The sequence below is a fragment of the Oncorhynchus clarkii genome, chromosome 24 (assembly GCF_045791955.1).
Source record: "Oncorhynchus clarkii lewisi isolate Uvic-CL-2024 chromosome 24, UVic_Ocla_1.0, whole genome shotgun sequence".
Classification (NCBI taxonomy): Eukaryota; Metazoa; Chordata; class Actinopteri; order Salmoniformes; family Salmonidae; genus Oncorhynchus; species Oncorhynchus clarkii.
In genome coordinates, this window is record NC_092170.1 from 838494 (window position 1) to 865264 (window position 26771).

General features: G+C 42.6%; 1 protein-coding gene across 1 annotated transcript in view; it reads left to right on the plus strand.

The window, feature by feature from the left end:
• The window catches only part of LOC139382213 (collagen, type IV, alpha 4), a 117831-nt gene that overhangs the window by 80720 nt on the left and 10340 nt on the right, over positions 1-26771 (plus strand). The window contains exons 31-42 of the mRNA XM_071126093.1: positions 5249-5430; positions 7162-7225; positions 7389-7463; positions 8192-8299; positions 8522-8629; positions 8744-8815; positions 8961-9089; positions 9617-9724; positions 17434-17589; positions 24906-25013; positions 25297-25434; positions 26023-26139. Of these exons, the coding sequence (XP_070982194.1) occupies positions 5249-5430; positions 7162-7225; positions 7389-7463; positions 8192-8299; positions 8522-8629; positions 8744-8815; positions 8961-9089; positions 9617-9724; positions 17434-17589; positions 24906-25013; positions 25297-25434; positions 26023-26139 (1365 nt within the window). The remainder of the gene's footprint in view (positions 1-5248; positions 5431-7161; positions 7226-7388; positions 7464-8191; positions 8300-8521; positions 8630-8743; positions 8816-8960; positions 9090-9616; positions 9725-17433; positions 17590-24905; positions 25014-25296; positions 25435-26022; positions 26140-26771) is intronic.

Consider the following 26771-nt stretch of genomic DNA (forward strand, 5'->3'; position numbering starts at 1 on the left):
CCCCTATACATACCTACCCCCACCACTCCAGTATCCCTGCATGTGTAAATATGGTATTAGAACTGACTTTTTAAAATATGTCCTGTATATAGTATGCTTACTTACTTACTTTGTGTATTTCATATTTCTTATTCTTATTTCTGTTGTGTTTTCTTCTAGTACACACCTACTCATTCCAGGGTTATTCTTTATTTTTACTATTTTCTACTTAGTAAAATAATAGTGAAAACATCAACACTATGAAATAACACATATGGAATCCTGTAGTAACCAAAGAAGTGTTAAACAAATCAAAATATATGTTCTATTTCCTTCTAGTAGCCACACTTTTCCTTGATGACAGCTTTACACACTCTTGGCATTCTCTCAACCAGCTTCATGAGGTAGTCACCTGGAAAGCATTTCAATTAACAGGTGTGCCTTGTTTAAAGTTAATTTGTGGAATTTATTTCCTTCTTGATGCATTTGTGCCAGTCATTTGTGTTGTGACAAGGTAGGGGTGGTATCCAGAATATAACCCTATTTGGTAAAAGACCAAGTCCATATTCTTGCAAGAACAGCTCAAATAAGCAAGAGATTACTTTAAGACATGAAGGTCAGTCAATACGGAAAATGTCAAGTACTTTGAAAGTTTATTCAGGTGCAGTAGCAAAAACCATCAACCGCTGTGATGAAACTGGCTCTCATGAGGACCACCACAGGAAGACCCAGAGTTACCTCTGCTGCAGAGTATAATTTCATTACAGTTACCAGCCTCAGAAATTGTAGCCCAAATAAATGCTTCACACATCTCAACATCAACTGTTCAGAGAAGACTGTGTGAATCAGGCCTTCATGGTCAAATTACTGCAAAGAAACCACTACTAAAGGACATCAATAATAAAAAGAGACTTGCTTGGGCCAAGAATCACAATCAATGGACATTACACCTGTGGAATTCTGTCCTTTGGTCTAATGCAGGTATTCCCAAACTGGGGGTACGCGCAATGCCGTCGGGGTACACCAAATAAAAATGTGTTTCACATTAAAAAATAAAATTAAAAAATAAATAAAAAATCTTCACATATACAGTCATTTATATTTTCCAACGGGGCTATACATTTGGGTGAGTTTTTTTTCTCGCCTGAGTAGCCTTGTTTCACTGCCAAAAATAAAATTAAACCATCTAGCATTCAGTGAAATAACAACACAATGTCAAATACAGGTAGCCTAGTCAAATAATTAACATCCAATCACATTAACCGTTACTCTCTTGCGGCAATTCCACTATGTAGCCAAACGTAGCTTCTGCTCATTCGTAGCTTCTGCTTCCATGAGCACATCCAATGCTAGCATCAGTAATTCTACATTTGTTGTTAGCCCAGCTAGCACGGACACTGACAGTTGTGAATCTGATGCAGCCGAAGAGCTACTGCCCTCTTACCCGGGAAAGCACCGAACATCAGACAGGGACGTTGGACCATCGAAGAGGCGCAAATATGATGATAACTACTAGAACCACAATGATTTGAGGTTCACTTATATTGGGAGTAGTGCCTCTCACAACTCAATGAAACCTTCACTCTTGCGCAGACATTTAGAAACAAAACATGCCAATTTGAAAAATAAGCCACAGGAGTTTCTTAAGTGAGAATTAAGACGACTTTCAAGTAGTAAGACATGTATAAAAGCAACAGATACCATTAATAAGAAGGGGCTAGAAGCGTCTTATATGGTGAGCTACCGAGTGGCTAGGACAGGCAAGCCCCATACTATTGTGGAAGACTTAATTCTTCCTGCTGCCGTGGATATGGCTGGGACAATGCTGGGGGAAAAGGCCAAAAAATCTATACAGACAAAGAGTTCATCAAACAACATTATTTCACGACGCATCAGTGACATGGCAGGAGATGTTTTGAAACAATTACAGCTTCGCATAAAATCCAGTGAATTCTATGCTTTACAGATAGATGAGTCAACAGACGTGGCTAGCCTGGCACAGCTCCTGGTATATGTCTGTTACGTGTATGGGGGGTCAATTAAGGAAGACATCCTCTTCTGGACAACAGGAGAGGATATTTTTAAAGTACTGGACAGTTTTGTGACACCTAATGGACTTTGGTGGTCAAGATGTGTTGGTATCTGTACTGATGGCGCAAAATCCATGACAGGGAGACATAGTAGAGTGGTAATGCGCATGCAATCAGTTGCCCCCGATGCCACTTGGGTACACTGCAGCATCCAATGAGAGGCTCTTGCTGCCAAGGGAATGCCTTACAGCTTGAAATATGTTTTGGACACTACAGTAAAAATGGTTAACTTTGTTAAAGCAAGGCCCCTGAACTCTTGTGTATTTTCTGCACTATGCAGTGATATGGGCAGTGACCATGTAACGCTTTTACAAAATACAGAAGTGCGCTGGTTATCAAGGGGCAAAGTATTGACACGTTTTTTGGAATTGAGAGACGAGCTTAAAGTTTTCTTTACTGACCATAATTTTCACTTGTCTGACCGCTTGCATGATGACGAGTTTCTCACGCGACTGGCCTACCTGGGTGGGCCAGGTAGGCCACAGGTCTTTCCATCATTGTATGATTTGTTGTATGCAATTGAACTCAAGCTTACGGACAATGTCAAATGTGATATAGTGAGGCACCTGAGTGAGTTGGGTGCGCAATTACGCAAATACTTTCCCGAAACGGATGACACAAACAACTGGATTCATTATCCCTTTCATACCCTGCCTCCAGTCCGATATCTGAACAAGAGAGCCTCATCGAAATTGCAACAAGTGGTTCTGTGAAAATGTTATTTAATCAGAAGCCACTGCCAGATTTCTGCATAGGGCTGCGCTCAGAGTATCCTGCTTTGGCAAATCATGCTGTTAAGACACTGATGCCATATGCAACCACATACCTATGTGAGAGTGGATTCTCGGCCCTCACTAGCATGAAAACTAAATACAGTCACAGACTGTGTGTGGAAAATTATTGAAGACTGAGACTCTCTCCAATACAAGCCAATACAAGCCAACATTGCAGTGCATCCTTTCAAGCACACCCATCTCATTAACCTGTGGTGAATTATTTGTTCATCAAAAATTGTGAATAAGATTTTATATGTAAGATGGCAAAATAAAGAGCGAAATTATTGATTATTATTATTTGTGCCCTGGTCCTGTAAGAGCTCTGTCACTTCCCACAAGCCAGGTTGTGACAAAAACTCACACTCATTCTTGTGTTTAATAAATGTATTGCATACTGTGTGTGGCAATGATGGCAAAAAAAAATAAAACATTTCAGAGTGCGCTGACCCTGGTCCTAGCTGGTACGCAGCTGGAGGTTGAATGTTTGGGACTATAAACAGTTTGGAACCAGTGGTCAAATATGACATTTTTGGTTCCAATCGCTGTGTCTTTGTGAGACACAGAGTAGGTGAACGGAGGATCTCCGCATGTGCGGTTCCCAATGTGAAGCATGGAGGAGGAGGTGCTTTGCTGGTGACACTGTCAGTGATTTATTTAGAATGTAAGGCACACTTAACCAGCATGGCTACCACAGCATTCTGCAGCGATACGCCATCCCAACTGGTTTACACTTTAAAAAAAATATTTGTACCTTTATTTAACTAGGCAAGTCAGTTAAGAACAAATTCTTATTGTCATTGACGGCCTAGGAACAGTGGGTTAACTGCCTTGTTCAGGGGCAGAATGACAGATTTTTACCTTCAGCTCAGCTCAGGGATTCGATCTTGCAACCTTTCGGTTACTAGTCCAACGCTCTAACCACCTGCCGCCCACTTGGTGGGACTATCATTTGTTTTTTCAACGGGACAATGACCCAACACACCTCCAGGCTGTGTAAAGGCTATTTGACTAACAAGGAGAGTGATGGAATGCTGCATTAGATGACCAATTGAGATGGTTTGGGATGAGTTGGACCACACAGTGACGGAAAAGCAGCCAACAAGTGCTCAGCATATGTGGGATCTCCTTCAAGACTGTTGGAAAAGCATTCCAGGTGAAACTGGTTGAGCGAATACAAAGAGTGTGCAAAGCTGTCAAGGCAAAGGGTGGCTACTTTGAAGAATCTCAAATATAAAATATATTTAGTTTTGTTTAACCTTTTTTTAGTTACTACATGATTCCATGTGTCATTTCATAGTTTTGATCCCTTCACTATTATTATACAATGTAGAAACAATAAAAATAAAGAAACACCCTTGAATGAGTAGGTGTGTCCAAACTTTTTAATGTGCATTTTTCCCAATACCTTTGGTCCCCTAAAGTGGGGGGACTATGTACAAAAAGTGCTGTAATTTCTAAATGGCTCATCTGATAGGGATGAAAATACCCATAAATTAAAGCTTACCGTATGCACTTTAACCGCATAGTCATTGTAACCTTTCATTTCAAAAAGTGCTGGAGTAAAGAGCCAAAACAACCAAAAATGTGTCGCTGTCCCAATTCTCTCAGAAATCTACGGACAGTTCCTTGGAATTCATAGTATAGTTTCAGTAGACAGATGCGTTTATTTCTAAATCATGTCCAAACAATTGAATTGGCCACAGGTGAACTCCAATCAAGTTGTACTGACTGACATCTCAAGGATGATCAAAGGAAATTGGATGCACCTGAGCTCAATTTGGAGTGTCATAGCAAAGCGGTGTGAATACTGAAATAAATTAGATATTTCTGTATTTTGTGTTCTCTGCATTTGCATACATTTCTAAAAACATGTTTTCTCTTTGTCATTATGGGGTATTGTCTGTAGATGGGTGAGAGAAAAACATCTATTTAATCCATTTTGAATTCAGCCTGTTACTTAACAAAATGGAGAATAAGTCAAAGGGATATATGGATACTTTCTGAAGGCACTGTAGTTATTCTTTCTGAGTTTACATTTAACTGAGTGTCAAGAGCAGCAGATGTAGTATCCAGAGCAAGCGTTGAGTGGTGACATCACCCTGCCTGAGACTGGAAGTAGTGTCGCCCCTTGCTCAATCAAGACCATGGTTTTGGTAGAGCGATTGGAGTGTTTGTGTGAGTGTTGTAAAGAAGGTCATGGGTTCACTCCCAGGCAGGACAGAGAAGGGACACAAGCCATATAGGTTGAAACATTAGGTATTTGCGCTGGCTAATGTTTTGAATAAAATAAGTGTGTTGCATATACATATGCTGGTTAATTTTTCTTACATTTTTGTATTTGTCTGGCAGCAAGCATAATTGCAAGTTTGACTGCAGTCTTGCTTATTGTAAACCCCATTTCAGGTGACAAGGGTCCTGCGGGAGGCAGGGGTCTACCAGGGTACCCAGGGCTTTTGGGGGGGCCTGGCATAGAGGCTGGGCCTCAAGGACCACCTGGTACATGTGGACGCTCAGGTGAACCTGGACTACCTGGCCTGCCTGGCCAGAGGGGTATCATAGGCTTCCCTGGAGAGATTGGTGATCAGGTATGGATGTTAAGAGTACCGACTGTACAGTGCCTTGCGAAAGTATTCGGCCCCCTTGAACTTTGCGACCTTTTGCCACATTTCAGGCTTCAAACATAAAGATATACAACTGTATTTTTTTGTGAAGAATCAACAACAAGTGGGACACAATCATGAAGTAGAACGACATTTATTGGATATTTCAAACTTTTTTAACAAATCAAAAACTGAAAAATTGGGCGTGCAAAATTATTCAGCCCCCTTAAGTTAATACTTTGTAGCGCCACCTTTTGCTGTGATTACAGCTATAAGTCGCTTGGGGTATGTCTCTATCAGTTTTGCACATCGAGAGACTGACATTTTTTCACATTCCTCCTTGCAAAACAGCTCGAGCTCAGTGAGGTTGGATGGAGAGCATTTGTGAACAGCAGTTTTCAGTTCTTTCCACAGATTCTCGATTGGATTCAGTTCTGGACTTTGACTTGGCCATTCTAACACCTGGATATGTTTATTTTTGAACCATTCCATTGTAGATTTTGCTTTATGTTTTGGATCATTGTCTTGTTGGAAGACAAATCTCCGTCCCGGTCTCAGGTCTTTTGCAGACTCCATCAGGTTTTCTTCCAGAATGGTCCTGTATTTGGCTCCATCCATCTTCCCATCAATTTTAACCATCTTCCATGTCCCTGCTGAAGAAAATCAGGCCCAAACCATGATGCTGCCACCACCATGTTTGACAGTGGGGATGGTGTGTTCAGGGTGATGAGCTGTGTTGCTTTTACGCCAAACATAACGTTTTGCATTGTTGCCAAAAAGTTCAATTTTGGTTTCATCTGACCAGAGCACCTTCTTCCACATGTTTGGTGTGTCTCCCAGGTGGCTTGTGGCAAACTTTAAACAACACTTTTTATGGATATCTTTAAGAAATGGCTTTCTTCTTGCCACTCTTCCATAAAGGCCAGATTTGTGCAATATACGACTGATTGTTGTCCTATGGACAGAGTCTCCCACCTCAGCTGTAGATCTCTGCAGTTCATCCAGAGTGATCATGGGCCTCTTGGCTGCATCTCTGATCAGTCTTCTCCTTGTATGAGCTGAAAGTTTAGAGGGACGGCCAGGTCTTGGTAGATTTGCAGTGGTCTGATATTCCTTCCATTTCAATATTATCGCTTGCACAGTGCTCCTTGGGATGTTTAAAGCTTGGGAAATCTTTTTGTATCCAAATCCGGCTTTAAACTTCTTCACAACAGTATCTCGGACCTGCCTGGTGTGTTCCTTGTTCTTCATGATGCTCTCTGCGCTTTTGACTGACCTCTGAGACTATCACAGTGCAGGTGCATTTATACGGAGACTTGATTAAACACAGGTGGATTGTATTTATCATCATTAGTCGTTTAGGTCAACATTGGATCATTCAGAGATCCTCACTGAACTTCTGGAGAGAGTTTGCTGCACTGAAAGTAAAGGGGCTGAATAATTTTGCACGCCCAATTTTTCAGTTTTTGATTTGTTAAAAAAGTTTGAAATATCCAATAAATGTCGTTCCACTTCATGATTGTGTCCCACTTGTTGTTGATTCTTCACAAAAAAATACAGTTTTATATATTTATGTTTGAAGCCTGAAATGTGGCAAAAGGTCGCAAAGTTCAAGGGGGCCGAATACTTTCGCAAGGCACTGTACTTGGTCTGATTATAGACATGGGTCAAATACATGCCAAATACTAAACACTGTTTTTATTGGTGTCTCATTAGGGTGAATCTGGGTGTACTGGATCTCCTGGCACACCTGGCTTCCCAGGGTACAGTGGTCTTAAAGGTACTTCCAATAGACATATAGTCACAACTTCTACAGTATTTTCTCTTCTCATTGTGATGTTGTGCATATCACCAGGGAAAAGCTGCAGGGACTATGACTGATTTGTTAGGCAGAGGTCATTATGCTTCGCGGTGATGAGATCTGAGAGTTGATTGGTTTACAGGTGAACGGGGCGACTCTATTGGCATCGCTGGACCGGCTGGTGATAGAGGAGCTACAGGGAACACTGGAGCATTTGGTAAGAGGATAGGAGATGATACAGCACACATTTAAAAGAGAAGTTCCGGATTTTACAACTTAATTTTAATTGGTTCCTCACCATGAAAATAGTCTATGGGCCAGGAGAAACTGTAAACCATGGTTCAGTTCTCTTAACAGTCACTACAAACTTCTGATAACTTTTGCCACCACTAGCTAAAAATCTATGGCTGTGATAAAGGCATGCAGACAAAAGGAGCAAGGGGCATCCCTTGAAGCTATTAAGGGGTTTGCCACAATAGATCAGATGGGTCTTAGTAACCAGTAACCATCTCCTGGAGACAACTGATAACTCCAACACGGGCTCTTCACCAATGATGATACTTGAAGGTAATTGTCCACGTCCCTCCTCCATGTGGTGTTATCAATATAACTACCGCACGGAAGATGTGTAAAGAACTGAGTTAAAATAGTATCTTTCAAATACTTTGGCTGTGATTGCTTTAACTTGTTTCGCACTATGGAACTAATGGAAAAGTCCCAAAATTGCTAATCTGGTAAATTCAGGCTAACTCAAATCAAATGCTCAAACTTTTTTTAAAGAAAAATACTATTTGAGTGCAGGCCTGTTATCAACTTACCACACAATAGCAGATGTGTGCCCTGATCAAGCTAGGGGAAATAGGGAAGCTATAGATGCGCTAGTGACGGTGTATGATGTCTGTGAACAACCTGTACAGTAAAACTTGCCCCCTCTCCCTCCCTCAGCCGCACCGGGTGACCAAGGTGATGTAGGTGAACCAGGAGTTTCAGGAGCTCCAGGACCTAAAGGGTTAACTGGTCCTCAAGGATCCATCGGACCTCCAGGGCCTGCTGGTGAGGACTTTAACCTTCAAGACGCTTAATTGCACACTACCCAAAACAATGCTTAATTAACACCAACGAACTCTTAACACCCAACATTGTAGGGTTTGTGGGCTTTGCTCACCTTTGTTTGTTAGTGTTGTTGATGATCTCACCAGTGCCTTGATTGGTTTGAGCTCCTAGCTCATACTCTGCTCTCCTCCTTTACCCCTCTCTCCTCTCTCTGCTGGGAAGGTGTGATCGGACCCCCAGGCCTGAGTGGTAAACCTGGGGCTGATGGTCTCCCAGGGACCTCTGGACAAACTGGGCCCAAGGGAGACCAAGGACCACTTGGACTCAAAGGTGGGGACATGCTCAACCAGACTAGAAACTAAGGAGATTATTTTACATCAAATGTTTCTATCAATATAAGATTCTAGCATTGATATACTTTCATTTACTTATTTCGCCCCCCAGGTCCACCTGGACCACTGGGTTTGCATGGACTGGACGGACTAAAGGGTGTGAAGGGAGAGGTTGGGGCCAGAGGTTAGTAAAATGCACAATGCAGCAATATCAAGATAATCTCTCTGAAATTCTGGAAAATATATAGTTCTCAATATAACATTTGTGAATGTTGGGGAGGTGAGTCATGGAGAGTCAGACATTTTGTTTGTGTGAATGTGTTTCCCAGGCCCAGGTGTGCCCGGTCCCTCCGGTGCTCCAGGCTATAAAGGAGAGAAGGGTTCCAGAGGGTGTCAAGGGCCTCAGGGGCCCTCTCAGCCAGGACCTCTGGGCCCCAAGGGCCAGTCTGGACTAACGGGTACTGTATAACCTCAGTGATACCAACCCCAGAGATATGGACACTGTATCAAACCACTGGCCACATTTAAATGTTTTTTCTTACGTGCAACTTTGCTCGTACATTGTGCATACGTGGAAATCCACAGTAATGTTGTGATTTAGGACTTATTTATTTATATGTTGCATGAAAATGCATGATTTATAAATGAAACATGCTCATGTGATATGTACATGACTATAATGTTTATAGATATTTGACAAATGTTTTTTCATCACATTTTGGGAACTCGTGCCTTTGTTTTAGACATTTGGTCTAAAACGAGGCAAATCTTACGAATGAGGCCCATTAACTTTTAATGCAAAAACAGTTGTCTCAGAAAGCTTGAATAAAACCCTCCCATGGAGCAGTTGACATACAAGCAGTGCATAATGATGCAGTGCACATGATATTAGTGTACTGTACTCGTTATATACTGTATGTTGTGCTTTTCAAAAAGGAGTAGGGTTCAGTAAAATGCTGTGACCAGGAATGTCCTCTCTTTATAGGAAGCCCAGGAGACACAGGTGCCTCCGGTCTACCAGGCATGGACTGTAAGGAGTCCATGCCCGGCCACTGTGGGGAGTCAGGCTTCCCTGGACGCGACGGACCACCAGGTCAGAATCACAGTTGTCGACGCCTTTAATGACCAGTCTGTATGGGAGTAGAGTGAAGTTTAGTCTGGCTAACACCTAACTCCTGCTGACTACAGAGTCTGGAAAGGCTCTTTTGATGTTGTCGGCACGATGCGTTGATAATGAAGGGGGCTGTGCTTTTTTACTGATTGGTTCTCCTCTGTGTCGTTCTCACTCAAACACCCACATGGACAACCACACACAGCCCCGAGTGCAGCCCACTTCCAATACAACTGTTGGATTTTCAAATCCGAACAACGTGAGGTCTCAACTTTTGAGAGAATTAATCAAAGCACAGCCCATTTCTGCGCGAATACTGCATTTACAATGGACTCCTGTCCAGACCAGTGTGTCACAGCTCTCCCTCGGCGGTGTACCACGTGAGTCATGTCAGCCAGGCTAGGTGAAGTTGCCCCTCGGCGCTGATCTTCGGTCAGTTTTACATTTTCCCCACCAATGTTTTAAGTTTAGGATTAGGGGTGGGGAAGCTGATCCTAGATCTGTACCTAGGGGAAACTTCACTCTGGTGCCTTTTTGTGCCCATAGGAATAAGGCCCGACGGGGTGTGGTATATGGCCAATATACCATGGCTGTTCTTAGGCACAACACGAAGACGAGTTCAATTCAATTTATACTATTTCATCCTTTCACCAGAGGAAATAGTCTGGGGAAAAAATCTAGCTGCTAATTCTATGTCCATCCTTGCTATGAAATCAAATAATCTTGCCAGCTAGCTATCGACAGAACAAAATCAAATCAAATTCGGCTGCAGAAATTAAAGAAAATAAGTTGCATTTACATTAGTTTTAGCTGTTTTCTATTGACATTTATTTGGATATACTTTATCCATTATACTTCATGTGATCTCCCACATAGAGAGTGAATGGTGTCCTGATGAGACAGCAGCTGTCCTGAGCCAGCCAGGCAAACTAATGCGTGAGCATAATTGCAACAGAGGTTTGTACAAACCTTGCTATCGGCCTCTACGACCTCGACATAATGTGTAAATTACATTTGCAAAATGTTTGTGGAGGTCGGAGAGGCAGACAGCAAGGTTTGTACAAACCCCTGTTGTTGCAAACCTTAATGCTAGGCTAGAAGCAAGGGGAAATATACTGAGGGGGTATTTTTCTCTGTAATAAAGCCCTTTTGTGCTGAAAAACTCATTCTGATTGGCTGGGCCTTGCTCCTCGGTGGGTGGGCCTAACTCCCAAGTGGGTGGGCCTACGCCTTCCCAAGCCCACCCATGGCTGTTCTCATTGCCCAGTCATGTGAAATCCATAAATTAGGGCCTAATGAATTTATTTAAATTGACTGATTTCCTTCTGTGAACTGTAACTCAGTAAAACCTTTGAACTTGTGGCATCATGCGTTCATATTTTTGTTTAGTATAATAATAAACACCTTATTGCTTTTCTCTTGTCCTTTGCTGTGGTATATCAAGACCAGTGTAGTGATACTTCAGAGCAGTAAACAGGTATTTTTGCGTCACACCTGTGGTATATAGTCTCATATACAAAGGTCTGGAATGCTGTTTTATGCAAATTACCCGGGTTATAATACTTTTTTTTTAAAGAGGGTACTTTTGATTCTGGATGCTGATTGGCTGAAACAGCATTCCAGACGTGTGTATATCACACCACGGATATGATTGTTATTTTTGAAGTATCGCTAAGCTGTTCTTGATATACCACGGGAAATTCCAAAAGAAAAGTAATAAGGCTTTTACTCACATATTATTTTTCCTTGCTTCTAGCCTAAAGCTGAAATCCCACAGCGATGTCCATCAACGGCGAGAAATGTATGTACGAGAGTAGCAAGTGTTAATTCACATAGACAGCGTAGCATATGCCAGCGTAATTGTCATGAAAAACAATAATAAACAGTTATATTATCTCTAGAAATTGGAGTAGCTTAGCTCACTCCTTTGCCTTCAGAAAGTATTCATACCTCTCATACTCATTCCACATTTTGTTGTTACAGCATGATACCACTTAATGACAAAGTGAAAACATATTTTTTGAAATGTTTGCAAATGTATTGAAATATCTCATTTACATGTATTCACACCCCTGAGTCAATACTTTGTAGAAGCACCTTACAGCTTTGAGTCATCTTGGAAAGGAAAGGCGGTACCTAGTCAGTTGCACAACTGAATGCGTTCAACCGAAATGTCTCTTCCGCATTTAACCCAATCAGAGAGGTGCTTTTAAACAAATTAAAACACATAAAAAACAACAATTTCATCCATTTTGAATTCAGACTATAACACAACAAAATGTGGAATAAGTCAAGGGGTATGAATACTTTCTGAAGGCTCTGTATATGCATATGATCCAAATCAACACAGGTCGACTCTTGTTTTCAAATGCATAGCCTATTTCAATCAAATCAATCAATCAATCAAATGTATTTATAAAGCCCTTTTTACATCAGCCAATGTCACAAAGTGCTATACAGAAACACAGCCTAAAACCCCAAACAGCAAGCGATGCAGATGTAGAAGCACGGTGGCTAGGAAAAAGTCCCTAGAAAGGCAGGAACCTAGGAAGAAGCGGTCTCAATGGGTATAGCTGAGCTGACTACACTGACTGTGCTAGTGGCAGACTCCACTAAAGCTGGCAGGCTCGCTAACAGCCTGCTGCCTGGCCTGCACCCTGGCCTGCACCATGGCCTGCACCCTATCTCATTGAGGAATGCCGTGTACGGCCCAGGAGGCCTGTGAACTGCAGCTATAAAAAGTGATTGAGTAGGCTGAATAGATTTCATGACTAGAAGCTCAAAAAACAAAAATGTAGTATATTTTTTGGGGGGAGGGTAAATAGAAATTTGCGTAAATTTCGTAAATGTTAGCAACACCTCTGCTTTTGCGGGATGCACGGGGGATATGGTCACTAGTGTAACCATGAGGAAATTCATCAAGCTTAAGCCATGCTTCAGTCAGGCCAATCACATCCAGGCTGCATCACATCTGGCAGTGATTGGGAGTCCCATAGGGCGGCGTGCAATTGGCCCAGCGTCGTCCGGGGTAGGCCGTCATTGTAAATAAGAATTTGTTCTTTACTGACTTGCATAGTTAAGTAAAGATTATGATCAGTCACCATCAGTTCATTGACTATAAGTGAGGGATCTAACATTAAGTAGCGCTGTTTTGAGATGTGAGATATCACAATCTCTTTCAATAATGACAGGAATGGAGGAGGTCATTATTCCAGTGCTAAGATAAACACCGCCATGTTTAGTTTTGCCCAACCTAGATTGAGGCACAGACACGGTCTCAATGGGTATAGCTGAGCTGACTACACTGACTGTGCTAGTGGCAGACTCCACTAAGCTGGCAGGCTCGCTAACAGCCTGCTGCCTGGCCTGCACCCTGGCCTGCACCATGGCCTGCACCCTATCTCATTGTGGAGCTAGAGGAGTTATACTTGTCAATTCAATTCTAGCCTACAGCCCAATACATTTGTTAACTACAATTCTAGCCTACTTATAAAGTAGGGAAGATCATAAAAATTGTCTAATACAAATGACCCACTCAATCTCTAGAACAGATTTGATTCATTTTAACCGGCATTGACTAAGCATGCACATGTTGGAAGTTTACATACACTTAGGTTGGAATCATTAAAACTAGTTTTTCAACCACTCCACTATTTTCTTGTTAACAAAGTATAGTTTGGCAAGTCGGTTAGGACATCTACTTTGTGCATGACACCAAGTAATTTTTCCAACAATTGTTTACAGACAGATTAGTTGACTTATAATTCACTGTATCACAATTCCAGTGGGTCAGAAGTTTACATACACTAAGTTGACTGTGCTTTTAAACAGGTTGGAAAATTCCAGAAATTAAATCAGGTCTTTAGAAGCTTCTGATAGGCTAATTGACATCATTTCAGTCAATTGGAGCTGTACCTGTGGATGTATTTCAAGGCCTACCTTCAAACTCAGTGCCTCTTTGCTTGACATCGTAGGTAAATCAAAAGAAGTTTTTGTATGCCTTCACAAGTCTGGTTCATCCTTGGGAGCAATTTCCAAATGCCTGAAGATACCACATTCATCTGTACACACAACAGTAGGCAAGTTTAAACACCATGGTACCACACAGCCGTTATACCGCTCAGGAAGGAGACACCCTCTGTCTCCTAGAGATGAACGTACTATGGTGCGAAAAGTGCAAATCAATCCCAGAACAACAGCAAAGGACCTTGTGAAGATGCTGGAGGAAACAGGTACAAAAGTATCTATATCCACAGTAAAACGAGTCCTAAATCAACATAACCTGAAAAGCCGCTCAGCAAGGAAGAAGCCACTGCTCCAAAACCGCCATAAAAAAAGCCACTATGGTTTGCAACTGCACATGGGGACAAAGATCGTACGTTTTTAGAAATGTCCACTGGTCTGATGAAACAAAAATAGAACTGTTTGGCCATAATGACTATCGTTATGTTTGGAGGAAGAAGGGGGAGGCTTGCAAGCTGAAGAACACCATCCCAAACGTGAAGTACAGGGGGTGGCAGCATTATGTTGTGGGGGTGCTTCGCTGCAGGAGGGACTGCTGCACTTCACAAAATAGATGGCATTATGAGGGAGTAAAATTATGTGGATATATTGAAGCAACATCTCAAGACATCAGTCAGGAAGTTTAAAGCTTGTTTGCAAATGGGTCTTCCAAATGGACAATGACCCCAAGCGTACTTCCAAAGTTGTGACAAAATGGCTTAAGGACAACAAAGTCGAGGTATTGGAGTGGCCATCACAATGCCCTGACCTCAATCCTATAGAAAATATGTGAGCTGAACTGTAAAAGCGTGCGCGAGCAAGGAGGCCTACAAACCTGACTCAGTTACACCAGCTCTGTCAGGGGGAACTTATTGTGGGAAGCTTTTGGAAGGCTACCCTAAATGTTTGACCCAAGTTAAACAATTTAAAGGCAATGCTACCAAATACTAGTTGAGTGTAAATATATTTATGACCCACTGGGAATGTGCTGAAATAAATCAAATCTGAAATAAATCATTCTCTCTACTATTATTCTGACATTTCACATTCTTAAAGGAAAGTGGTGATCCTAACTGACCAAAGACAGGGATTAAATGTCATGAATTGCGAGAAACTGAGTTTAAATGTATTTGGCTAAGGTGTATGTAAACTTCCGACTTCCGACAACTGCATATAGAATGTTGTTGGATTCATGCATTGCTACACTGCATTCTATTTCCAGGGTGAGCACTCTGGTTCACGTGCGAAAAATAAAATACATTTTTAACTGCGGTGTGATTTGGGATTAATATTTGGTTTACAACACTGGGTGTTTATATGAACCTTGCTGTCAACCACTGCGACCTCGGCAACAATGTTGCAATTTTAGAAATGTTATCTCCCCTGTACCATAGAGAGTAAACCTTGTCCTGACGAGACAGCAACTGAGCCAGGCGAAATCATGCATCAACATCATAACATAATTATCGATATATCCAAATAAATGTCAATTGAAAACGGTTAAAACAGACATGCAGTACGTTTGCTGTCAGTCCAGCTGCAGAGTTTGACGTACTGGTATTGTATACGTCTTTCTTTTTCCAAACGCAGTTAAGCCAAAACCACGGCCCGTTATTCAGAGGGGTGTTCTACAATGCTCCCATTGGCTAGCTAGCTTTGTCTCACTCACAGGTGATCAGTGCAGAGACAGTGACCTTCCAATGTAAGGATGGAAAGTGTAATTTAACAATTAGCTGCCAACCGTAATGCAGGCCTATTATTATCATGGTTGGGAACATTTGCCCATGTATTTATTTTCAGAGTTGTAAAAATGTCTCAGAACTCTGAATTCCCTCAATTGAGGGTCAGCTTAGTTAACCTAGGCTACTTAACGTTACCAGCTTGGTAGTTTAAGTTGTTATATTATCATTAGTAGTCTATTATCAGGTAAAATCATATGCTTATCATTCATCCTTTCTCAAATATATATTAGGTAATCATTCAGTCTAATACGCTATGCTACAGCCATTGAATCTGTCTTTGAGCGTTAAGGGACGTTAATGGCTAGCTTGGTCCACAACATTGTTATTATATTTTTCAATGTTGAAATACAAGGGCAAACGCTAATGATCAGTGATCTGTAATTTCGTGCTTTGTGATATTCACTTCCGATCTTGGAGACTTGGAGAGCAATCAAAGGGTTGTAGAACACCCTTCTGAATAACGAGCCGTGGTTTTGGCTTAACTGCATTGGGAAAAAGAAAGACGCGCATTGTATATCTGTGTAGTTGGCTAGCTAGCAAGGGAGAAGAACGTTTGCCAGCCTGCATTGCAACCAATCGTTGTTTGAATGGCAACAATGGAAATATAATTAGCAACCAGATTTGTGTCCGGACTATACCCTCCTTTTGGATAGATGAAAGACCGTGATCCCTTGCTGATTTAAAACTTGTGCTTAATACGGGCAAAACAAAATACATGTTTGTAAGAATATTCACTCATTAGATGGTTCTCCAATCAAACATGTTCCCGCATATAAATAGTTAAGCATCAGGTTTGATGTGGATTTTACACTTTAAAAAAAACATAAAGATGAGCTGGTTAAGAAACTAAGATTTATAGTGGCCTTTTTCTACAGAAATAGATCACGCCTTTCTCTAAGTAGTAGGAAGCAGATTATACAGTCAACCTTTTGATCTGTTCTTGATTATGGTGATATTATTTAGCAATGTGCAGCTGCTACTTCTCTTAAACCTTTGGATGCCATCTACTATAGTGCCCTTCGTCTTGTTACAGGTCAAAAGGTTGTCTGGACTATGCTAAAGATCCATAGAACTCTCCTTACTGCCTATCTGTTTACAAGGCCCTACTTCAAAAACTTCTGTCTTATCTAACTTTGCTGTTGAAGTATAAGTTGCCTAACCCATTCAGAGGATTGGTTAATGCTTGATGTTCCTAGGGGGCTCTACCGAGCTAGGTAAATTTGCTTTTAGTTCTAATGCACCGTATTGCTCAAACAAAATTCAAAATACATTTCATCTTGATGTTCTTGATGATCTGTTGCTGTTCTGGCAAACCAAAGTATTGATTGGAGACTTATTGGTGGAGGAATGTAACTTTTTCTGGGGATGTTTTATTTGTGCTTCCCATGACAGTTTTATTTTATTTTAATGTTTGTATATGGGTATATTTACATTGTATAATACAGGACGCATGTTAAAATAAAGGTTCATTGTTTAGACATATATATTGTTTAAAAAATAACGTTTTTGATAAATATGTCAATCAAATGTTTTTATATGTTGGCAACCGGTTATTAAAAGCAATAAAGCACTTCAGGAGTTTGTGGTATATGGCTAATATACCACGGCTTCGCTTAGTGCCTAAGAACAGCCCTTAGCCTTGGTAATGGGCCATATAAGACACCCCCTTGGGCCTTATTGCTTAAATATAGCAGACTACTAATATAGCAACATTTTTATTTTGCAATGACACGCAATGTGAGAGTAAAATTCTAAGATGCAGGGCAATTGCAAGGTTCAGTATTTGAAGCTCCCATCAATTTAAACCAAATGTTTAGTTTGTTCACAAGTGTCATTGTGAGAAGAACATTTATTTTTTTATTAGTATTTTATGTTGCTGCAAAACAAAATTGTTACAAACACAGTCACAATTAACACTTTAGTTGTGTGTTTGTGGTGATGTTTCAGGTTCACCAGGTGACATTGGCTGCTCCGGCCCTGCTCTGCCCATGACCAGTGAAGAGGGGGACAACGGTGTGCCCGGCTTACCAGGGCTCAAAGGGGACAAGGGGACTTCAGGCCCCCCCGGGCTGCCTGGCATTGCAGGGTTACCTGGGCCTAAAGGTAACAGGACAGACCTGGGTTGTGTTCGTAAGGCACTAAATGGAGTATTGGTGTATTGGTGTATTGAAACTGGGAGGGATTAGCTGGACGCTCATTTTGTCGTTCTGTTGCGAAACGTTTAGTAACCTTTTGTTGTGTGCTCTAACAAACATGACCTGGACTGTAAAATAAAAGCCTCCTCATACAGCCAGATGCTACCCTTGGTAACATAGCAAAGTAACGTAGAGTCCGCCCTCTCAGATACTCCAATGCTTTCATTGTTTGATAACGCATTGATCTAAGTGGAAGATCCACTTAAGCATGTGCCAGTGCCGACCAGGTACATGTTTGGGGTGGAGATCACAGAAATGTACTACGTGCCTATGTGGACACCTGCTTGTCAAACATCTAATTCCAAAATCATGGGGATTAATATGGAGTTGGTCCCCCCCTTTGCTGCTATCACAGCCTCCACTCTTCTGGGAAGGCTTCCCACTAGATGTTGGAACATTGCTGCAGGGAGTTGCATCCATTCAGCCACAAGAGCATTAATGAGGTCGGGCACTGATGTTGGGCGATTAGGCCTGCTCACAGTAGGCGTTCCAATTTATCTCAAAGGTGTTCGATGGGGTTGATGTCAGGGCTCTGTGCGGGCCAGTCAAGTTCTTCCCTACCGATCTCGACAAACCAGGTAGCGTTTTCCTGGCATCTGCCAAACCCAGATTAGTCCGTCGGACTGCCAGATGGTGAATGCGTTTCCACTGCTCCAGAGTCCAATGGCGGCGAGGTTTACACCACTCCTGCCGATGCTTGGCATTGAGCATGGTGATCTTAGGCTTGTGTGCGGCTGCTCGGCCATGGAAATCCATTTCATGTAGCTCCCGACGATCAGTTCTTGTGCTGACTTTGCTTCCAGAGGCAGTTTGGAACTCTGTAGTGAGTGTTGCAACGAAGGACAGACAATTGTTATGTTCTACACGCTTCAGCTCTTCAGTAAGGGCAGTGTTTGTCTATGAAGATTGCATGGTTATGAGCTCGATTTTATACACTTGTCGGCAACAGGTGTGACTGAAATAGCTGAATGCACTAATTGGGCAGGGACTCCGCTATCCTGACTTTAGGGGGAAGCTTGTTTCACATTTGGGGTGCCAGGACAGAGAAGAGCTTTGACTGGGCTGAGCATGAGCTAAGAGGCCAAGAGAAGAGATGTCGGGGTACGGAGTGCTTGGGTAGGGATGTGGGTTTTGAGTATAGCCTGACGATAAGGAGGTGCAGTTCCCCATGCTGCTCTGTCGGCAAGCACCAGGGTCTTGAAGATTATGTGAACTTCGAATGGAAGCCAGTGGAGGAGCCGGGTGACATGGGAGAACTTAGGAAGGTTGAACACCAGGCAAACTGCGGCATTCTGGATAAATTGCAGGGGTTTGATGGCCCAGCCAACAGAGTTGCAGTAGTCTAGACGGGAAATGATAAGTGCCTGGATTAGGACCTGAGCTGCTTCCAGTGTGAGGAAAGGTCATGCTCTATGGATGTTGTAGAGCATGAACCTGCAGGAGCGAGTCACTGCTTTGATGTTTGCAGAGAACGACAGGGTATTGTCCAGGGTCACTCCAAGGTTCTTTGCACTCCGGGAGGGGGACACCATGGAGTTGTCAACCGTGATGGAGAGGTCTTGGAGCAGGCCTTTCTTAAGAGGAAGAGCAGCTCTGTTTTGTTGAGGTTGAGTTTGAGGTGGTGGGCCGACATCCAATCTGAGATGTCTGCCAGGCCACCTAATTTATACATTAATAAGAGCTATTATAGGTAAATGAGTAGGCTTAATATGTTTGGAGAAGCGGATGATAAATACAAATATTGAGAAAGCATAGCAATTGCTTTGGATTCTTTATCCTTATGATCACTGGAGACTAAATGTAAAATCAGTCATAGGGCAGAAAATCAACATGACAGGTATTCGGCCCCTTTTCCACCCATAGTGACGTAGCCTAGGCTATAAATAGCTGTGCCATTATTCAGATCATTAATTTAATTGTATGGCCTCATAGTTTGTGGGGATGGAATTTGGAGACGCAAGCTAAATAGACTTCTGTAGACTATGGAAAGCTGTGCTCAGTTGCACCGAATGTATTACAGCTTCTGTGTTAGTTTCTTTCCATTTGTAACCTACATTGTTTTTGTTGCCTACTTGGAATTCAGTTTAAACCCGGAGCCTGGCGCACGGTTTACTACGACTAGATCATTGTCATTACAGTTCCATGATCAGTGAGGTAGATTTATAGGACTATTGTTAAACTTTTGTCCACTTCTAATATTTCATGGATTGAACAACTAAATATGACAACTATCAGGATGGCCACCCCCGTTGTTTTTACGTCCCCTGATTGCCCATCTGCTAGCCTGCTGGCCGCGGCTCGCTAGCTGTCTAGAGCATATCGGACTGGTCGCTGAAGAGGTCCATCAGCCAATTTTCTTGGGCTACAATACCTATTTTGCCGATTGGCCTGGACCCTTTTACTACACGGAGCCCTGCCGATCCATCACGACTGGTCTGCCAACGTAACCGCCCGAGGGGGCTACAACTGACTCTTCCGTTGCGATGTCCCCCTTAGGCCATCCTGCTAGCTTGCTAGCCCCGGCTGAATTGCCATGTCTCCCGCCCACCTAGCTACTCACTAGACCCCATGATCACTCGGCAACGTATGCCTCTCCATAATGTCAATATGCCTTGTCCATTGCTGTTTTGGTTAGTGTTTATTGTCTTATTTCACTGTAGAGCTTCCAGCCCTGCTCAATATGCCTTAGCTAACCCTTTTGTTTCACCTCCCACACATGCGGTGACCTCACCTGGTTTAAATGGTGTCTCTAGAGACAATACATCTCGTCGTCACTCAATGCCTAGGTTTACCTCCGCTGTATTCACATCCTACCATACCCTTGTCTGTACATTATGCCTTGAATCTATTCTTCCGTGCCCAGAAACCTGCTCCTTTTACTCTCTGTTCCGAACGCACTAGACAACCAGTTCTTATAGCCTTTAGCCGTACCCTTATCTTACTCCTCTGTTCCTCTGGTGATGTAGAGGTTAATCCAGGCCCTGCAGTGTTTAGCTCCACTTCCATTCCCCAGGCGCTCTCATTTGTTGACTTCTGTAACTGTAAAAGTCTTGGTTTCATGCATGTTAACATTAGAAGCCTCCTCCCTAAATTTGTTTTATTCACTGCTTTAGCACACTCTGCCTACCCGGATGTCCTAGCCATGTCTGATTCCTGTCTTAGGAAGGCCACCAAAAACCCTGACATTTCCATCCCTAACTGTAACATTTTCTGACAAGATAGAACTGCAAAAGGGGGGGAGTTAGCCTCCAGAGTTCTGTCATACTATTCAGTTCCTTGCACAAACAATTTGAGCTTCTACTTTTAAAAATCCACCTTTCCAGAAACAGGTCCGCTTCCTACAGACCACCTTCTGCCCCCAGCTGCGCCCTGGACACCATATGTGAGGTCGTACTATCGTCATAGTCATACTGTTAGGTGACCTAAACTGGGACATGCTTAACACACCGGCCGTCCTACAATCTAAACTAGATGACCTCAATCTCACACAAATTACCAATGAACCTACTAGGTACAACCCCAAATCCATAAACACGGGCATCCTCATAGATATCATCCTGACCAACCTGCCCTCCAAATACACCTCTGCTGTCTTCAACCAGGATCTCAGCGATCACTGCCTCATTGCCTGCGTCCATAATAGGTCTGCCCCTCATCGCTGTCAAACGCTCCCTAAAACACTTCAGCAAGCAGGCCTTTCTAATCAACCTTGCCCGGGTATCCTGGGAGGATATTGACCTCATTCCGTCAGAGGATGCCTGGTTATTCTTTAAAAGTGCTTTCCTTACCATCTTAAAAAAAGCATGCGCCATTCAAATTTTTAAAACAGATATAGCCCTTGGTTCACTCCAGAACAGCACAAAAACATCCTGTGGCGTACTGCGTTAGCATTGAATAGCCCTCGCGATATGCAACTTTTCAGGGAAGTTAGGAACCAATATACACAGACAGTTAGGAAAGCAAAGGCTAGCTTTTTCAAACAGAAATTTGCATCCTCTAGCACAAACTACAAAAAGTTCTGGGACACTGTAAAGTCCATGGTGAATAAGAGCACCTCCTCCCAGCTGCCCACTGCACTGAGGCTAGGAAACACTAGCTAGGAAACACCAATAAATCCACGATAATTGAGAATTTCAATAAGCATTTTTCAACGGCTGGCCATGCTTTCCACCTGGCTACACCTACCCCAGTCAACAGCCCTGCACCCCCCTCAGCAACTTGCCCAAGCCTTCCCCATTTCTCCTTCACCCAAATCCAGATAGCCGATGTTCTGAAAGAGCGGCAAAATCTGGACCCCTACAAATCAGCCGGGCTAGACAATCTAGACCCTCTCTTTCTAAAATTATCCACCGCAATTGTTGCAACCCCTATTACTAGCCTGTTCAACCTCTCTTTCATATCGTCTGAGATCCCCGAAGTTTGGAAAGCTGCCGCGGTCATCCCCCTCTTCAAAGGGGGAGACACTCTAGACCCAAACTGCTTACAGACCTATATCTATCCTACCCTGTCTTTCTAAGGTCTTTGAAAGCCAAGTTAACAAACAGATCACTGACCATTTTGAATCCCACCGTACCTTCTCTGCTATGCAATTTGGTTTCCGAGCTGGTCACGTGTGCACCTCAGCCACACTCAAGGTCCTAAACGATATCATAACCGCCATCAATAAGAGACAATACTGTGCAGCTGTATTCATTGACCTGGCCAAGGCTTTCGACTCTGTCAATCACCACATTCTTATCGACAGACTCAACAGCCTTGGTTTTTCAAATGACTGCCTCGCCTGGTTCACCAACTACTTCTCAGACAGAGTTCAGTGTGTCAAATCGGAGGGCCTGTTGTCCGGGTCTCTGGCAGTCTCTATGGGTGTGCCACAGTTTCAATTCTTGGACCGACGCTCTTCTCTGTATACATCAATGATGTCGCTCTTGCTGCTGGTGATTCTCTGAGCCACCTCTACGCAGACGACACCATTCTGTATACTTCTGGACCTTCTTTGGACACTATGTTAACAACCCTCCAGACGAGCTTCAATGCCATACAACTCTCCTTCCGTGGCCTCCAATTCCTCTTAAATACAAGTAAAACTAAAATCATGCTCTTCAACCGATCGCTGCTACAAAAATCTCTGAAACTGGAAACACTTATATATCTCACTAGCTTTAAGCACCAGCTGTCAGAGCAGCTCACAGGTTACTGCACCTGGACATAGCCCATCTATAATTTAACCCAAACAACTACCTCTTCCCCTACTGTATTTATTTATTTATTTTGCTCCTTTGCACCCCATTATTTCTATCTATACTTTGCACTTTCTTCCACTGCAAATCTACCATTCCAGTGTTTTACTTGCTATATTGTATTTACTTCGCCACCATGGCCTTTTTTTTGCCTTTTTACCTCCCTTATCTCACCTCATTTGCTCACATTGTATATAGACTTATTTTTCTACTGTATTATTGACTGTATGTTTGCTTTACTCCATGTGTAACTCTGTTGTTGTATGTGTCGAACTGCTTTGCTTTATCTTGGCCAGGTCGCAATTGTAAATGAGAACTTGTTCTCAACTAGCCTACCTGGTTAAATAAAGGTGAAATAAATAAAAAAGTAAGCTATATATAAAGTCAGTGCCAACTATATTTACAATGTGCAGGGATACTGGAGTGGTAAGGTTAGATATGTATAGGGGTAACGTGACTAGTCATCAGGATATATGATAAACTGAGTAGCAGCAGCGTATATGATGATTGTATTTGAGTTTGTGTGTGGGTGAGCAAATTAAGTGAGCGTGTGTGTTGGAGTGTGAATGTGTGGAGTTTGCGAGGTCTTAGCTAACAGTGCAAAAATCCAAAATCAAATAGAAGGGTCAATGCAGATAGTCATTTTGTTGGCTATTTATCAGTCTTATGACTTGGGGATAAAAGCTGTTCAGAGGAGTCTGTTGGTGTCAGACTTGTTGCTCCGGTACAGCTTGCTGTGTGGAAGCAAAGTGAACAGTCTATGGCTTAGGTGGCTGGAGTCTTTAACAATTTTCCAGGCCTTCCTCTCACATCGCCTGATATAAAGGTCCTGGATGGCAGGGAGCTCAACCCCAGTGATGTACTGGGCTGCTCTCACCACCTTCTGTAGCGCCAATGCGAGCGAGGGCTGTGCAGTTGCCATAACAAGCAGTGATGCAGCCAGTCAAGGTGTTCTCAATGGTGCAGCTGTACAACTTTTTGATGATTTGAGGGCCCATGACAAATCTTTTCAACCTCCCGAGGGGGATGAGGCACTGTTACGCCTTCTTCACGACTGTTTGCGTGTGGAACATTTTAAGTCCTTAGTGATTTGGACACCGAGGAACTCTCTCGACCCGCTCCACTGCTGCCCCGTCGATGTGGATGGAGGCGTGCTCGATAACCTAATGTTAAGGATGTCTTACAAACAAATGTAACATATCCATGGCCACATTTTGTGGTTACTGTAACTTTACATTTCTCCTTCTGAAATCATATAAAGCGTGCATTTTCAAGTTAGCATGCATAGTTCATTGCAGGTCTGTGGACATCTTCACAATTGCTGTAATAATCTGTGCAGAATCTCGAACGGTGGTACTTTCAATGTAATCTCAACTGCAATCTAGGTCATTTGGTTTTGCTATTAGATTAAGCACAGTGATAACATGAATCTGTTGTATAAAATAGCTAAACAAAATATCTGACTTTGTATTCCCATTTGAACTTTGCTATGCTTTAAAATGGTTAAAAGTGCAGTGATAGACATTTGGGTGACAACTAATCCTATAATCAGACATTGTTTTTCCATTGAAATTTGGTGTTGCTTTTCGATGGTTGAAAGCATAGTGATAACACATTGGAACTATTGGCTGTCTTTTTGAGAGGAAGGATATAGGTTTGTAACCTCATTGAGTATCGTCTCAACCAAATATTACCCAATTCTCCACGTTGAAATGACGAGTTGTGTTCAGTGGGAAAAAGGTAGGTAATCTACCAATTAGTGCTGAAAAATATACAATATGCATATATTTTTATGGCTTTCTGACATTGATCCCTAATATTCTGAACACGTTCTCTCAATATTATGAGTATTATGAGTCTGAGAAAATTCTAATTCAAGGTACACTGTATTTAAAGGGATGGCATTCATTTAATTGGAATTTCACTTTACTTACTGAATTGTCTGACCTCAATTCAAATTGACCCCAAACCTGCTGTTGTCGCCCAGGTGAGAGAGGAGCTTCGGGGATGATGGGGGTTCCAGGACACCCCGGTTCCACAGGAACATGTGGGCCCCCAGGACCCAAAGGAACCGAGGGACTGCAAGGAGATGAAGGTCAGCTCCTCATGAAAGTGACCATCACCAGCATAATTAACATTAATCATGAGTGATACAGATTGATGCAGAATGAAAATAATTATAAAGCAGTAGATCCAGCATCAGTAGGGACGATGTCATTGAAACAGTCGTACAAATATAATTACTAGTAAGGACATTCCTATTGCCTTGATCTGGGAGGCTTTCTCCCTTCTTGTAATTTTATTTCTATTGACACAGCAGCTTAACCCACATACCCTCCTCTCTCTGTCTCTCTGGACATTTGTTCTTTCATCCACAGGTCCAAAAGGAGAAAAGGGGAATGTGATCACTCCATTGATAATCCCACCTCCTCCTGGACCCGTAGGTGCACCCGGTCAACCAGGCCTTCCTGGCTTCACTGGCGGACCGGGATCCAACGGTTTTGAGGGACAGAAAGGTAGGGCCTGATGTGGGTCAACGGAAGCCCCTGAAATCTCTTGATATCTTCCTGTGTATAGTGCTCTGTGTCCTCCTACAATGGAAATGTTTGTTATTTTGTTTTCTCCTAAATTGCATTTATAAATACAATAACTATCATTCAGAGAGGGTGGTTGTAGTTTCTCAGACAGACCTCTTGAGGTCTTTGTGAAAGTAGAATTTTCAATAAGAGGATTAGTTATTTGTTGTATATTATAAACTGAGTAATTCGACCCCTGAATGCTAATTGGCTGACAGCCGTGGTATATCAGACCGTATACCACAGGTATAACAAAACATTTATTTGTATTGCTCTAATTACGTTGGTAACCAGTTTATAATAGCAATAAGGCACCTCGGGTGCTTGTGGTATATGGCCAATATACCACGGCTAAGGGCTGTATCCAGGCACTCTGCGTTGGGTCGTGCGTAAGAACAGCCCTTAGCCGTGGTATATTAGCCATATACCACACCCCCTCGTGCCTTATTGCTTACATATAGCATTCATACAGTGAATACAACTTAAAGATAAGACACTACTTGAAACTGTATATGTCTGCTGTTGCAGGGAGAAGTGGCCAGTTGGGTTCACCAGGAATCCCGGGGCCCGAGGGCCCCCCAGGAGCAGATGGGGCCCCAGGGGACAGTGGGGTACAGGGGGAGAGGGGGGCATTGGGACCACAGGGTGAGTCAAATGAACTATGGCGTGTGGATGGACACTTCACACACCCACACTGCTCATGAACCTGTGTCCAACTAAACATCAACCCTCCCCCTGTCCTAAATGACATCATCTTCATGTCATTTTAGACTCAGACCCTGTTTTGACCTTAAAGTGGCAATCTGCAATTGGTACATCCATTTTTTTTATTTATTAATCTATACTAGGTTTTGTGGTTGGAGTGACAACCTACAGAATGGTAGTTGTCCATGGAACAGGGTTGGAGAGCGCTGATAAATACCCAAATATAACTTATAAATTCCTCATGAGCTTAGTTCAACTGTCGTACCCCATCAGAACCAAAAAATATAAGGCCAGTATTCAATCAGATCTGCATTTTCTTTTTTTTTTTACATCGCCCTACGGGAGTCCCAATTACGGCCGGTTGTGATATAGCCTGGATTCAAACCAGGGTGTCTGTAGTGATGCTTCAAGCACTGAGATGCAGTGCCTTAGACCGCTGCACCACTCAGGTAACCCGACATAGCTTTTCATTTCATTTTGTTTAGGCGGTGTAACTGTGTTAGCTCTGTCAAATCGATGAGCGGCTGCTCTTGTGGTCATTGTCACTGTTACGGATATAGGTATCCTGTGTG